Below are 13,271 nucleotides of genomic sequence, written 5' to 3' on the forward strand. Positions count from 1 at the left end.
TGGTAAACCATTAGTTGATTTTTTTTTATGGAGCAGCTTACAAAGCCTATTCATTGAACTACAGAAACGTACCATGGATAATTGGTTTACGTCTGTGCCATTATTAGATCGGTTTGTAGCAAAACCATATAGTCTTACGGTAGTGGGCACTATTCGGAAAAATAAAACCCATCTGCCACTACAAATAATAAAGAAAATAAAAATGAACGACAAGTTGGAACTACAATTTTTGTATATAGTCACAAAAGTACTTTAGTTTCATATAAAGCAAAGCAAAATAAAACAGTAAATCTTATTTCCAGAATGCACACCACTATTGGAAAAATTAAACCTGATTTAAAAAAGCCATATATTATACAAACTTACAACTCAACTAAAGGGTCAGTTGATACCTTCGATTAAATGTGCCAAAATATGTTATACTAACCGTAAAACTAGACAATGACCTTTGAGTTTTTGTTTTTATAATATGATTAACATGGCATGTATTAACTCGTATTTAATATATTTTCAGAATATTATTTGGCAAGGGGGAAAACTATTATGTAGACAAACTTATATATGACTGAACAAGAAAAATATATAGAACCTATTGCAGAGGATAACCAAAGAGAAAAAAATTATTCAACTTATCCTTCAGCTAAGAGACCTATGACAGTTACCTACTGTCCCAAATGCAAAAAACCGATTTGTGAGGAGCTTCAAATTAAAATATGTCAGTAATGTTTTTAGTTTTTTTCTACCCTTTTTATCCACGTTTATAAATTTTATATTCAATATATATTTATAAAAACAGTAGTTTTTCAAGTCTTTTATTTTCTGCTAGGTAACCCTTTTAAGAGTTTAATGTTTCAAGTATTTTAATATATACGTAAATTTTACGTAGCAATAGTATTAGCAGCCTATGAATTAGCGATAGTATTCCAGGGTTAAGTTAAGACGCTCGCATCAATTAAAGACGGTTATTTTAAGACGATTAACGACGTTTAGTTATAAACTATAGTAGAACAGTGTAAAACCTGTAAATAATGTGTAAATAAACTGTGTATATAAAGTTAGCCAGTGTTTTCCTGTCTTTGCAGCAAAACAATTCCTATAAAATTATGCTTATAGGACGATAATGTGAGAGCTCAGCAGGGCTATTTACTTTGGAAATGGGTAATAAATCCGCCGTTTTCCATTCGCTCGGAAATCTGAATAACGAAAGAGCATTAGTGATGATGATGTGTGTGATATAAGCGGATTACTACAATTACTTACCCTGGAAGACTTGATTGGTTGCACCGGTTTACAATAACCGTTACTCATTTTTTTTAAATGCTCGCCATTTGAAAAGCAACACTTTCCTACCGCGGGCCTCAACACCACCTCCTGCTCGCGATTGGAGTAAGACTGTCCAGAACACGCAGCACCCATCGGGGAATCGATGCAATAAATTTTCTTCCTCTGACAGCGATCGGAAGGATGCGTTGAGGAAATGGTTACCGTCGACCTCCGACAAGAATCCGATGCGGTAGAGTTCCAATTTTTCGGAACGCACTGCAAGGTCGCCGTGATACTGCAGGTGGGCCTCTGCAGCTGCGCATTACTGAACGGACAAGATATCACCGAATCCATTTCGGGAGAGCACGGGAGGTTGATCAGTTGCGGCTCCTTATTGTAAAAATCACGAGAGATCGGTTGTGCGGGAGCTTTCGTCAACACCTGTGCAGGTTTACTCCACTCGTTGACGAAACTCGTTTGGACTTTAGAAGAGCATTGGGCATCGTAAGAAGATTCTGATGGAGTCATAGGGTCGTTTGTTGAGTGTGTTATCGCTGGTTTTTCTTGGCTTATCGCAGGGGTTAATTGCACTCCGGCGGACGTATTCGATGGCGTCCTAGGTTCATTTGCGTTATGTTGCACCTTTGGACTATTGAAACTTGGTTGGACGGAAGCCGAAGCTTGAGATGGTACCCAGGCATCATTCGAGGCATGTTTTAATGGAGTCTTTTCACGGCTCACTACAGGACTGAGTTGGATTTCGGCAGAAGTTATTGATAAGGTCCTTGGGTCATTTGCACCGTCTTGTATATGACTACTGAAACTGGGCTGATTACAAGCGGAGGCAATAGATGGAGTCTTTGGATCATTTGAGATTTGTCGTGTACTCGGAGTATGGACGCTTGGCTGGATTCCTGCAGAAGTTATTGATGGGGTCTTTGGATCGTTTGCATTCTCTTGTATATGACTACTAAAACTTGGCTGATTACAAGCAAAAGCAGTAGATGGAGTTTTTGGGTCGTGTGAAGTATGTCTTGTATCTGGTCTATGGGAACTTTGTTGGATACAAGCAGAAGTTGTTGATAAGGCCTTTGGATCATTCGATGAATGTTTTATTGGAGTTTTTTTATGACTTGCAGCACCAGATTCGACTTTAAAAGAATTTATTGATGGAGTCCTTGGATCAGTGGAATCTTCTTTTATTATCATATCAACGGAAAGAGCTGAGGAAGTCTTTGGATCGTTTGCTGAGTCCTTTAGAGTAGTAGTGGGTTGATGCAGAACTTGTTGGTGATTGATGTTTAGTTGAATGGAAACAGAGGCTTTGGATGGCGTTCCTGGCTCAATCTGAGCTACGGTTGACGTTTTTGGATCGTCTGAAGAAGTGGATGGAGCATTGTTTGGTCGATCCTCTGCAAGATAAGAATCATCTGCATCAATAGAGTGATTAACGCTGGACTGAGGACTGAGATTGAAGCCGTAGTCCTCAACTCGTTGCTCCTCACTAACGACAGTAGACAAGTACGAAGATTGGCGTTCTTCTTCTCTAGATTGCCTCGGACTGGGCTGAACAGAAGCGGAAGTGACCAAAAGACTTCTTGGTTGGGTCGACCTTTCCGCCATCACTGGTTGCACCTGACTGGGTTTAGGGGTGGGCTGGGTGGTTTTCGACGCTTGTGGAATGGGTTTCTTGCAGTCGCAACAGGGGCCGCCTTTTCCGAATAACTTGTGGTCCGGGCACTTTGGTTCTTTAGTAGACACTTTGGTTGCTGTGAAAAATTAAGTTTCGTTACCAAATACAAGTATTGGAATATTCCTGATAAGGCTTAAAATACATAAAAGAAAGGAAACAACACCCTTACCATATTCCGACACACCTTTCGGCTGCAAATTAAATTTATCAATAATAACTTTAGATTTTTTAATAATGTCTTTGATGAATTCCTCCGGAGTTAGAGCGGAGATTTCCCGAGAAGGAGTCTCTTTTTCGGCAGCGTTGTCAGATGTGCAGGCATCCACCAGGGATGTGGGAGGATCCGGGCAGGTACCATAGACACCGCACGGGACTGAAGTGCAAGAGGGTGATTTTGTATTATTTAGTGAATTATACTGGGGTGTGACCAGAGGAATTATACCCCAGTTGTCAATATTTTGCATCTAAATTAAGCAATTTATTAATAGGGTCTTATTAGTATAATGGTTATATAAAAATGAAAAAGCATTGTAGTATTGAAATATTTGTACTAAAAACTCCTCCGGCAACGTTTTTCTTGGCTAAATTTTTATTAGGAACTTATTGTATATAGAACATGTCAATGAAGGATGCATTTTATTATTATTAGATTATTAAATAAATATAAAATAAATTAATATTATTATATGTGTTGATAAAAGCTGAAAATTCCCTCTTTTGAAAATGCGTGTAAACTTGACAACAGAGAATCGATGAATATGTTCGTAAACAAAACACCTCCCTTGCCCCTGTGAACCTGTTGAACTCAAAGCTTACTAATTCTAGCCTCTTAATGGTTTAAGGGCATACGTTTTATGGTGACTTGCGCTATATCCTGAATATGCCTCGTATCAGATGCCAACTGAGATATTATATATTGTTGGCATATATGAATATGCCAATTAAATATTCTGGGCATATACGTGCTATGTGTTTGTTGTGCTGTCACATAGTTGCTCAAGGGAAACTTACTTAGATTACTTAATACACAATATGAAGTTGCATAACAACATTTATAAAGGAATGCAGAGAGGCCATCTAGACAGTCTCGGAAAACCAAATATGTTGTGGTACCCTATACTTACCATCAACTTTTAATTCTAATACACCTAAACAGCAACGCCTCTCGTCCTCCTCAAATTCTTCAATGTGGCCATGCTCGTCCAGCGTATAAGATTTACTATTAGACTCATATTGGCTCGAGTGTATCTAAGAATAAAGTGTATTATAATTTACTGTGTAATGGGTTATTCGCTTTTATATGGAAAAACCTGTTCTGATGGGACATCCTCCATGAGCGCGTTCTCATTATAATCCTCGTAACGAGTTGTGTCATTAGTATCTTGTAACGTTTTAACGTTCGCTTCCGAAAAAGAAGAATCTTTTACTGGGGTTAAATGGTCGATGGGAATCATAGCGGAGTCCCAACTAGCATTTCTGGACTTGCTGATCGCAGTTAAATGGGTAACGTATGCCGGACTTGAAATAATTTCCTCCCTATTAAATTGACTTTCAAAGGTTTTGTCTGTAAAAGTAGTCAATGTTAAACGCGGCTTTTTCTCGGTATGTGATTTCATACTTTTCCCCGCCAAAAAATTACGACAGCAGTTCGATTTTCCATGATCGGTGGTATGGAACGCGTCCAATAATCCCTGGTTGGTCTTTTCCACGAAATCTGCAATTTTATGTTTTACTGGTTAATGAGTTCAAACAAATTCGTCCTTTTTTACCATTGAAGACTTCACTGAATTTTTCACAGCAATCGGGGACTTCTTGCATCTGGGAGCTCACTATTCCACTGTGGATTTTCAATACGGAAGCGTCTAATCTTTGGAGATCTAGGAAGAGAAAGACTATTATACTACTATAGTAGTTGGTCTTTAGATTGATAGAGAAAGCAAATTCACAAATAAATTAATAGCGTTACCACTTCATGAATCGCTCATTAAAGAACGTGATTTCTTAGGCTGAACGCACACAGAAAGAGCAATACAGTTTTAGGCAAAAACGTTTTTGACTAAAAGTGTTCCATGTTGTTGTTCCTATGCAAATTAAATGAGTCGACGCACACTGGTTAGTCGCGTGCCTTAAGGCACGTTTAGGCTCGTTCCGTCATAGTTAGGCTGCTCGACGTCGATCGCTGGATCCTCGTTTTGGGTTAAAACATTGTGCACAGAATTGTTTGCTTTCAGTTTATTATTGGATGGCTGCACGAGCAGTGTGAATTAGTACGTGTTATTTAACTTTTAATTATGGAAGTGGACGCAGAAAAACTAATTGTCTTAGTAGAGGCTAGATCAATTTTATACAACTACCAACTAAAAGATCACCATAATCGGGACTTGATTGATAAATTATGGGAGGACATTTCAATGGATATGAAAGCAACAGGTAAAAAAAATAGAACAAAGTAAATTTTAACGGTTTATTATTACCATGAAGGTGACAACTTAAGTGGGGACACTATAATATATTATGTACTCATAACGCAAAACGTATGCGTTTAATTCAATATTTTATTTTTTTATAAAATCTAATTTGTTTTGCCATGGTACAGGCTATAGTACCTAAAACACCAGTTAACATAAAAATTTGCGGATTTAATGAATCAGAATCTGAGTGCAAAGTTAAGTGTATTGCACGCATTAAATCCAAGGTTAACGGGTTTTGTCTTGATATTTCTTGTTTAGTAGTACCCCACATAGCAAACAATTTGCCAAATTTTAAGTTAAACAAACGTGATTTGAATATTCCCCACAACATAACTTTAGCTGATCCCAATTTCGATATACTGGGGGATATAGACATGCTTATCGGCGCTGATTATTTTTGGGACTTAATTTGTGTAGGTCAATTAAAATTAGGTGCAAACGGTCCATATGCGCAAAAAACGAAATTTGGTTGGATATAGTCTCTGGGCGCATATCGAGCGAAGCACATCAAGAAGTGCGGTGTCACCTTGTTCAAAATGTTGATTTAGGTAAGCAACTTACACGCTTTTGGGAAATAGAGGAGTTTCCGCTTGTTAAAATTTTATCGAGCGAGGAAAAGCTTGCGAACAGCACTTTCTAAAAACATTTAAACGCGATTCAAATAATAGATTTGTTGTAACGATTCCTTTATTAGAAAGTCCAGATAGGCTAGGAAATTCATGTGACATAGCTGAAAAATGTTTTTTATCACTTGAACGCAAGTTTGATCGCGATGAATCATTTAAAGCAGAGTATTATAAATTCATAAAAGAGTATGAATTATTAAGGCACATGCGTAAAGTTAAAATCGTTAAACAGGACGACTTAATTTGTAATTACATGCCTCACCATGACGTGTTAAAAGAAAGCAGTTTAACGACAAAGCTCCGAGTCGTATTTGACGCATCGTGTCCTAGTAGCTCTGGAGTCTCTCTTAATGACTTGCAAATTACAGGTCCTACAATCCAGTCAGATCTTTTTACTATTTTGGTACGATATAGACAGCATAATTACGTTATAGCTGCGAACGTGGAGAAAATGTACCGTATGTGTCAAATAAATGAAAATCAAAGTTCTCTACAACGCAGTTACAGTTACTTATGGCACCAAGTCGGCAGCGTTTTTAGCCATAAGATGCCTTTACCAGTTAGGTATAGAATGCGAGGTGGAATTCCCTGAAGAGCCCCGAGCAATAAAGGAAGATTTCTATGTCGACGATCTCCTCACGGGATCCGACAGCATAGAAAGAACTATAGAAATTGGAAATAACATATCTTTGTTACTTAGCAAGGCGGGATTTCATATTCGAAAATAGGTGTCCAATAGTAGCCAAGTTTTAGAGGGTATGCATACTGCCGACAAAGCTGATTTAATTGATTTGGGCGTAAACCAAAATACTAAGACTTTGGGGTATTCTGGAATGGCCAAAAAGATTATTTTATAAAATTAGTGACACGAAAAAATATTACTAAACGTGTTGTTCTGTCCGAAATAGCACAATTATTCGACCCTTTGGGTCTGTTGAGCGCTACTACTATTTTAGCAAAAATAATTCTACGTGACATCTGGTTAGAAAAGATAGGATGGGACAATTCCTTGACATATAGTCTCTATACAAGGTGGTTAGTATTTCGTGATCAACTAAACCTTTTAAACAACCTGGAAATAAGTCGTCGAGTTGTTTGTACAAATGCCATACAAGTTGAAATACATGGGTTTTCAGACGCTTCTGCTTGCGCCTATGGTGCATGTGTATATATCAAATCGACAAATATTAATGGTGACGTTTTAGTCAGACTTGTATGTGCAAAATCAAAGGTGGCGCCTCTAAAGACGCAAACAATTCCCAGATTAGAACTTACAGCTGCCTTGTTACTTGCTAGGCTAACAAACAAAGTAAAATTATCTTTGAATGTTTTTGTAAATAGGATTGTTTATTGGTGCGACTCTACAATCGTATTGGGATGGTTAGGTATGGCTCCAAACTCTTTACAAGTTTTTCTGGCTAATCGTGTTGTAGCAATTCAGGAGCTCTCAGATCTTAGAGATTGGAAACACGTTCCAACAAAGGACAACCCTGCCGACTACGTTTCTCGAGGTGTTAATCCAAACGAGCTTTTATCTCTTGGTGTTTATTGGTTTGGTCCACCTTGGTTGAAATTAAATGAAGACGCGTGGCCCAAAATTTTTATCTCTCGAGAGAATCTTCCTGAATTGCGAAAAATAGTCCAAGCAAATACTGCCATTCCTATCGAATCTGTTATTGACTTTTCTAAATATTCCAGCTTAGGTAAGTTGGAACGAATAATCGCGTACTGCCTTAGGTTTAAACAAAATTGTCTTATGACTAAAGAAGAGCGCAAATTTGGACCACTCGAAGCATACGAAAATAAATACGCTTTAAACACCCTTGTAAAACTTTCTCAACATAGTTGTTTTTTCGATGAGATCCGTGCACTAGCCAGTAATAAGTTTGTAGATAAAAGGAGCAAATTGGCTAAACTGCATCCTTTTTTAGATAAAAGCGGTGTTCTTAGAGTAGGAGGAAGACTGACAAATTCAAATTTTAGTTATCATAAAAGGCATCCTATTATTTTGTCCGCGAAACATGAATTTACCAAATTGCTCTTCCTCAAGTGGCATAAACTGTTACTTCATCCAGGTCCTCAGCTTTTGCTTTCTTCTATTCGTGAAAGCTTTTGGCCTTTGGCAGGAGGAAACCTAGCTAGAAAAATCTACCGTGATTGTGTATATTACTTCAGGGCAAATCCTACTCCTATTTGCCCTATAATGGGGAATTTACCAAAGAATCGGGTTAATCCAGCTCCACCGTTTTTCACCACAGGCGTGGATTACGCGGGACCATTTTCGGTTAAAGATAGACAAGGTCGTGGCTTCAAGGTCACGAAGGCCTACATATGCCTATTCATTTGTTTTGTAACGCGGGCCATACACCTCGAGTTAGTCTCGGACTTTACGACGGAAGCTTTTCTCGCGTCTTTTAAACGATTTGTTTCACGGCGGGGTAAACCTGACTAAGTATACTCAGATAACGGGAGTAATTTTTTAGAGGTGAATCAAGAACTAAAGCAACTTGATACCCTTTTATTAGAAAACAAAACCTCTTTGACTGAATACATAAATAATGAGGGTATTTCATGGTCGTTTATCCCCCCTCATTCCCCACATTTTGGGGGCCTATGGGAAGTCGGTGTAAAGGCAACTAAACATCATCTCAAGCGTGTTGCAGGTAATGCTGTATTAACATTCGAACGATTTTATACCTTGCTGGTTCAAATTGAGGCAGTCTTAAACTCGCGTCCCCTGTCTCCATTATCCGCTGATCCGTCAGATTATGCACCTTTAACCCCCTTCCATTTCTTAATCGGACGGCCTGTGATGATGGTACCTGAAGCAGACTATACGGAGTTGCCTGAGAACCGCCTCTCCCATTTCGAGCAAATCCAGAGACTACAGCAGCATTTTTGGAGAAGATAGTCTCTTGAATACATTTCGGAGCTGCAGCAGCGTCTCAAATGGCGGACTAATTACGACCAGCTAAATATTGGCGACTTAGTTGTCGTAAAAGAAGACAATTTACCTCCATGCAAGTGGCTGTTAGGGAGGATTGATCACCTTCACCCAGGCAAGGACGGAATCTCGAGGGTTGCCAGCATAAAGACCAGGAAGGGTCTTATCAAGCGATCTTTTGCCAAGATTTGCCCATTGCCAAAGAACTGATTATGACTGTGTTTTGTAAACAATTAAGTGAAAGTTTTAGTGACACTTGTAGTTTTGAAAGTGGACACTTTCAAGGTGGGGGGCAATGTTTCGTTTTAGTTTATGGGTGAGCGTTCTTCCAAAATTAAAGTGCGTTTAACGAAGTCGCGGCAATAACGCTTACACACATATTTTATTCAGTTCGCTTCCGCACTGGCGCACTCTTCTCCAACACGCGCTGTCGCCTAACAGGGTCGAACGACGCGATCGAAAAGGAGTCTGGCGAGTAGGGATGGCTGATCCAACAAATTTTACGGATCAGTTCCGAACTGATCCAGTCCAAGCAAATACCTGTTCCACGGATCAGTTTCAAGTTCGAGTCCGACCTCCGAACGGAGTCCAAGTATATTGCGGCCTATGGAACTAAAATGACGCCGATTAATGTTTATAAAAAAAAAACCAAAACTTAAAACCGAATCGAAAATCAAAAAAAAAACGTATTAAGAAAAATTAATGAACTCTTTGCGATATTATTTAAACAAAAAAAGCATAATAACCAAATAACTAAATGTTAACAAAAATGCCATTCGTTTAAAATTAGTAGCTACTACTAAATTATTTTTAAAACATCGATTATTTGTCGGTATTGATATTAAATTACCTTACTATTTTTGGAAGCACAGCAACTTGTCGTCCTCCGTCCGTCCGTAGGTCGTTAAAATTATAGAAAATTAGTTTTGTTTTGTACTTTTTGCAGTTCCTAAAATGTACTTTTTGTTTCCTATGTAGGTATTATATTTTTTATAAGAACGTTTTATTTTTGTTTTGTATTTTTCTGCTGTTTACTACTAGAGTATGTTTTTTGTTATATTTTTTTGGATTAAGAAATAAATACCATTTTTGTTCTGTGTTTAATACTTAAAAATAAATAGGTACCTACTGTGGTTATTATAACATAGAGTAAATCCCCATCAGTTGTAATTTAAAACCCACACTACAATAATAATAATAAGGTAAGAGTATTTCGACTATTTCGGAATATCAACAAAACAGTGCCAGTCCGTCCGCATCACACCAAACAAAATTAGTTCGGACTCCAATCCAGGAACCATCAATACGACATAAACAAACACCGGTCCGAGGGCGGTGGCGCTTCGCGCTACTTGTACTTGGCATTATCGTTTAAACGTAAACCAGTCCGGACTCGAACTTGGACTCATAACATTTCTAGTGGATCAGGTAGTCCACTGTTCCAACTGTAAGGATCAGTTCCGCGGGATCAGTTCTAGTATTAGGCAGCCATCCCTACTGGCGAGAGAACTCGGCGAGGCACACGCGTAACCTTTTAATTTTATTTTGTTATCTCTCGCAAATTTCACTAGTTAAGTTCTTACACTTTGTAAATAAAAGGAAAAATAAATCTTGCTTTTTTGAACGTATAGTATCCTTTTATTTTGTCGATTTTAATTAACGTTAGCAGTGTTTGAACCAAATCTCATTAGTTCTTTTTTTTATATACAGTCCGCTAAAATCAAACAATATTTTCCGATATTTTTCGGGACTGTGGAATGGAATGTTTAACTCATCCCTGAGAAATCAAATTTTCCAAAATTTAATTCATTATCACTATTCCGACCAAAATCACTGGAATTTGTGGGTGAATAATACCCTTAAACATTAAACATGAGTGAGAGAGTTAGAAATAATAATATGTTTAATAAGCTCTTTAGAGTGATTGAGTAAAAATTATGTTTTAATTAGAATGATAGAGAAGAGACTTACTTCTTATTCTTGACGTCATCGACCGTATGCAGCACGGACGGATATTTTCGTTCGCTACCGCCGTTCCAGGGCTTTTACTTTCCTGCCCAATTAATTATATGAATGAATTAACTAATTAATTAAATTTGTACTTTACCTCAGGTATTGTGTCCATGACGGGCACGAGGGCTTCCAAATTACTTAGAAAAGAACTGCGTGATGCAGGCGGCAATTGGACAACAGGAGTGGCGTCAGAGGCTGTTTTAAAAACAAAAATTAATTCAACATCATGTGTTTTTTTGTAAATGCTCTGAATTAGGTGTCTAATAAAATTACTTAGAGAATATAAGTACAGAGTTTAAGCCCAAAATCACGCATGATAGTGTAGGTTAGATGGTGATTAGTGAGGGTGATTCTGGGGTTGGCGAAAAGGGATTAATAAAGTCTTATTGCCGATCTCTAGCTCTCCTACCTTTACTACTACTACTACTTAGGTTAGATGATATAGGGATTATATTTAAGTAACTTCACCTAAACTACCAGCTCCGCGCTAGTCCAAGAATGCAGAAAAGCATTGGAAAGGCTTGCAGGGATGTGAGACTGAGGTGGAACTGGCAAGACAAGGTTCCATTAACCCCTTCGTAGGTGGCGAACCTGGTCTCGGTCTTGCAAACTTTTTATCAGGGTGACCCAAAAACAAATGGGTCACTCTGTATATGATCTTTAGTTGTAAAAGTGGGTGATTTCTCAAGTTAGTATAACTGCGAACTTGGAACTTTACAAAGTGGCACTTTGGGGCCGTTGCTTTTCCTACTATATGTTAACGATCTCTCAGAATTCATTGGCGATGTTAAATTGTTCACGTACGCAGACGATACTAATATTGTAGTTACAGAAGAAAGTATGGAGGAAATCGAATTCAAAGCCTGCTCTATCATAAAAAAGTTTAGCGATTGGTGTGAGGGAAATCACCTTAAAATAAATTTGGAAAAAACTAAATGCATAAGTTTCTCAAAGAATGTGTTCGAGTCTCAGAATTTTTCCGTAGATTTGGATACTATTTCAATTGTCTGTGAATCGTCAGTTAAGTTTCTGGGATGCATAATAGACCAACACCTATCTTTTCTTTCTCAAATTGACGAGATATGCAGCAAACTAGTTGCAGTGCGACCTCAGTAGACGCCATACGCAGTTGAGCAGAGCAAATAGTTAGCAAACAGCGAGATACACCCATCAATTCACAAACCAGAGACGGCTCAAGAACAAACGGCGGAGAAAGACGTCTTCTCGCCCCCCATCGTCAGTGGGGGAGCAAAAACCACGCCGGAATAAAAAAGAGGACGAGAACAAAATGGATCTATCTGATGGATACCAGACAGGTCCAGGAAAAGCGAGGACAGTAGATCAAGAAGCAGACTAGAGATAGAGCGGGGTAAGACTCAGGACGACTCCTCAAAGCTCCTAAAACCCCAAACAAAATCCCGAACTGACCCCAGATTGTCCAAAACCTTAAAAATCACCCCAAATCCCGACCTGGGAGCTGGCAAAGCGCCATTCCAGTCTGCGGAGTTGAGGCAAAGCGAGGAAAGAGTACGCAAACTCGAGGAAATAATTCGGGAAAGAGATTTGCTGATCGAGTGTAATGTAAAAGAGGTTAAACTTCAAAACTCTCAGCTAACCGAGAAATTACAACTTACTACTATCAGGCTACAAAATAAAAAAGTTGATCTCAGAAAACCATTCTCTTAATGAGCAGATCTCGGACTTAAATTGTAAACTCGAGGGAAGAATGAACGAAATCAAAGCCCTTACTAACAAAAACGCCAAGCTCGAAGAGCGCCAGACGGTGCAGGGGGGAGGCTGACTAGCGACAAAAACACAAGCGAACAGAAAAAGAAAAGAACTAGGGAAGACGCGGGCATGTCTCCGCCTTCACAAGACGGTGACATGCCGGCCTCGGAACCGGTTAACCCTGGGAAAAAAAACAAACAGGGAGTCAGTCCCCTCAACATCGGCGGACCTAAAACCCATCCAAATCCCCATTGAAAATCCCACTCTCAAAAGAGACCCTTTATACATGCCCCTAAACAACCTCTCCTTAGCGGGTAAAGGGAAGAGTGTTGATCCTAACATAATAAAGTACCCAAGGTAGTGTTAAGAGACACTAAAAACTGGGCCACAAAATATAAATTATTTTGTGACAACAAAATTAACATTACAAAAGTCCAAAAAGATAGATTGGGATTAGCGCTCTTCCCCAAAACTTCCAAAGACCACAGAGCACTTACAGAACTACTCAAGGAAGAGGGAATGGAATTCTGTTT

General features: G+C 38.7%; 1 protein-coding gene across 47 annotated transcripts in view; it reads right to left on the bottom strand.

Moving 5' to 3' along the window:
* LOC126742793 (uncharacterized) overlaps positions 1-13,271 on the bottom strand; it is a 255,085-nt gene that overhangs the window by 14,990 nt on the left and 226,824 nt on the right. For 46 of the 47 annotated variants that reach the window (XM_050449953.1, XM_050449852.1, XM_050449861.1 and 43 more), the window contains 8 exons: positions 11,105-11,205; positions 10,969-11,050; positions 4,726-4,833; positions 4,575-4,670; positions 4,267-4,520; positions 4,081-4,204; positions 3,126-3,329; positions 1,261-3,032 (listed from right to left, as the gene is read on the bottom strand). In XM_050449953.1, the coding sequence (XP_050305910.1) occupies positions 1,261-3,032; positions 3,126-3,329; positions 4,081-4,204; positions 4,267-4,520; positions 4,575-4,670; positions 4,726-4,833; positions 10,969-11,050; positions 11,105-11,205 (2,741 nt within the window). The remainder of the gene's footprint in view (positions 1-1,260; positions 3,033-3,125; positions 3,330-4,080; positions 4,205-4,266; positions 4,521-4,574; positions 4,671-4,725; positions 4,834-10,968; positions 11,051-11,104; positions 11,206-13,271) is intronic. The other variant, XM_050449651.1, reaches the window with a different exon arrangement.

The sequence above is a fragment of the Anthonomus grandis genome, chromosome 1 (assembly GCF_022605725.1).
Source record: "Anthonomus grandis grandis chromosome 1, icAntGran1.3, whole genome shotgun sequence".
Classification (NCBI taxonomy): domain Eukaryota; kingdom Metazoa; phylum Arthropoda; class Insecta; order Coleoptera; family Curculionidae; genus Anthonomus; species Anthonomus grandis.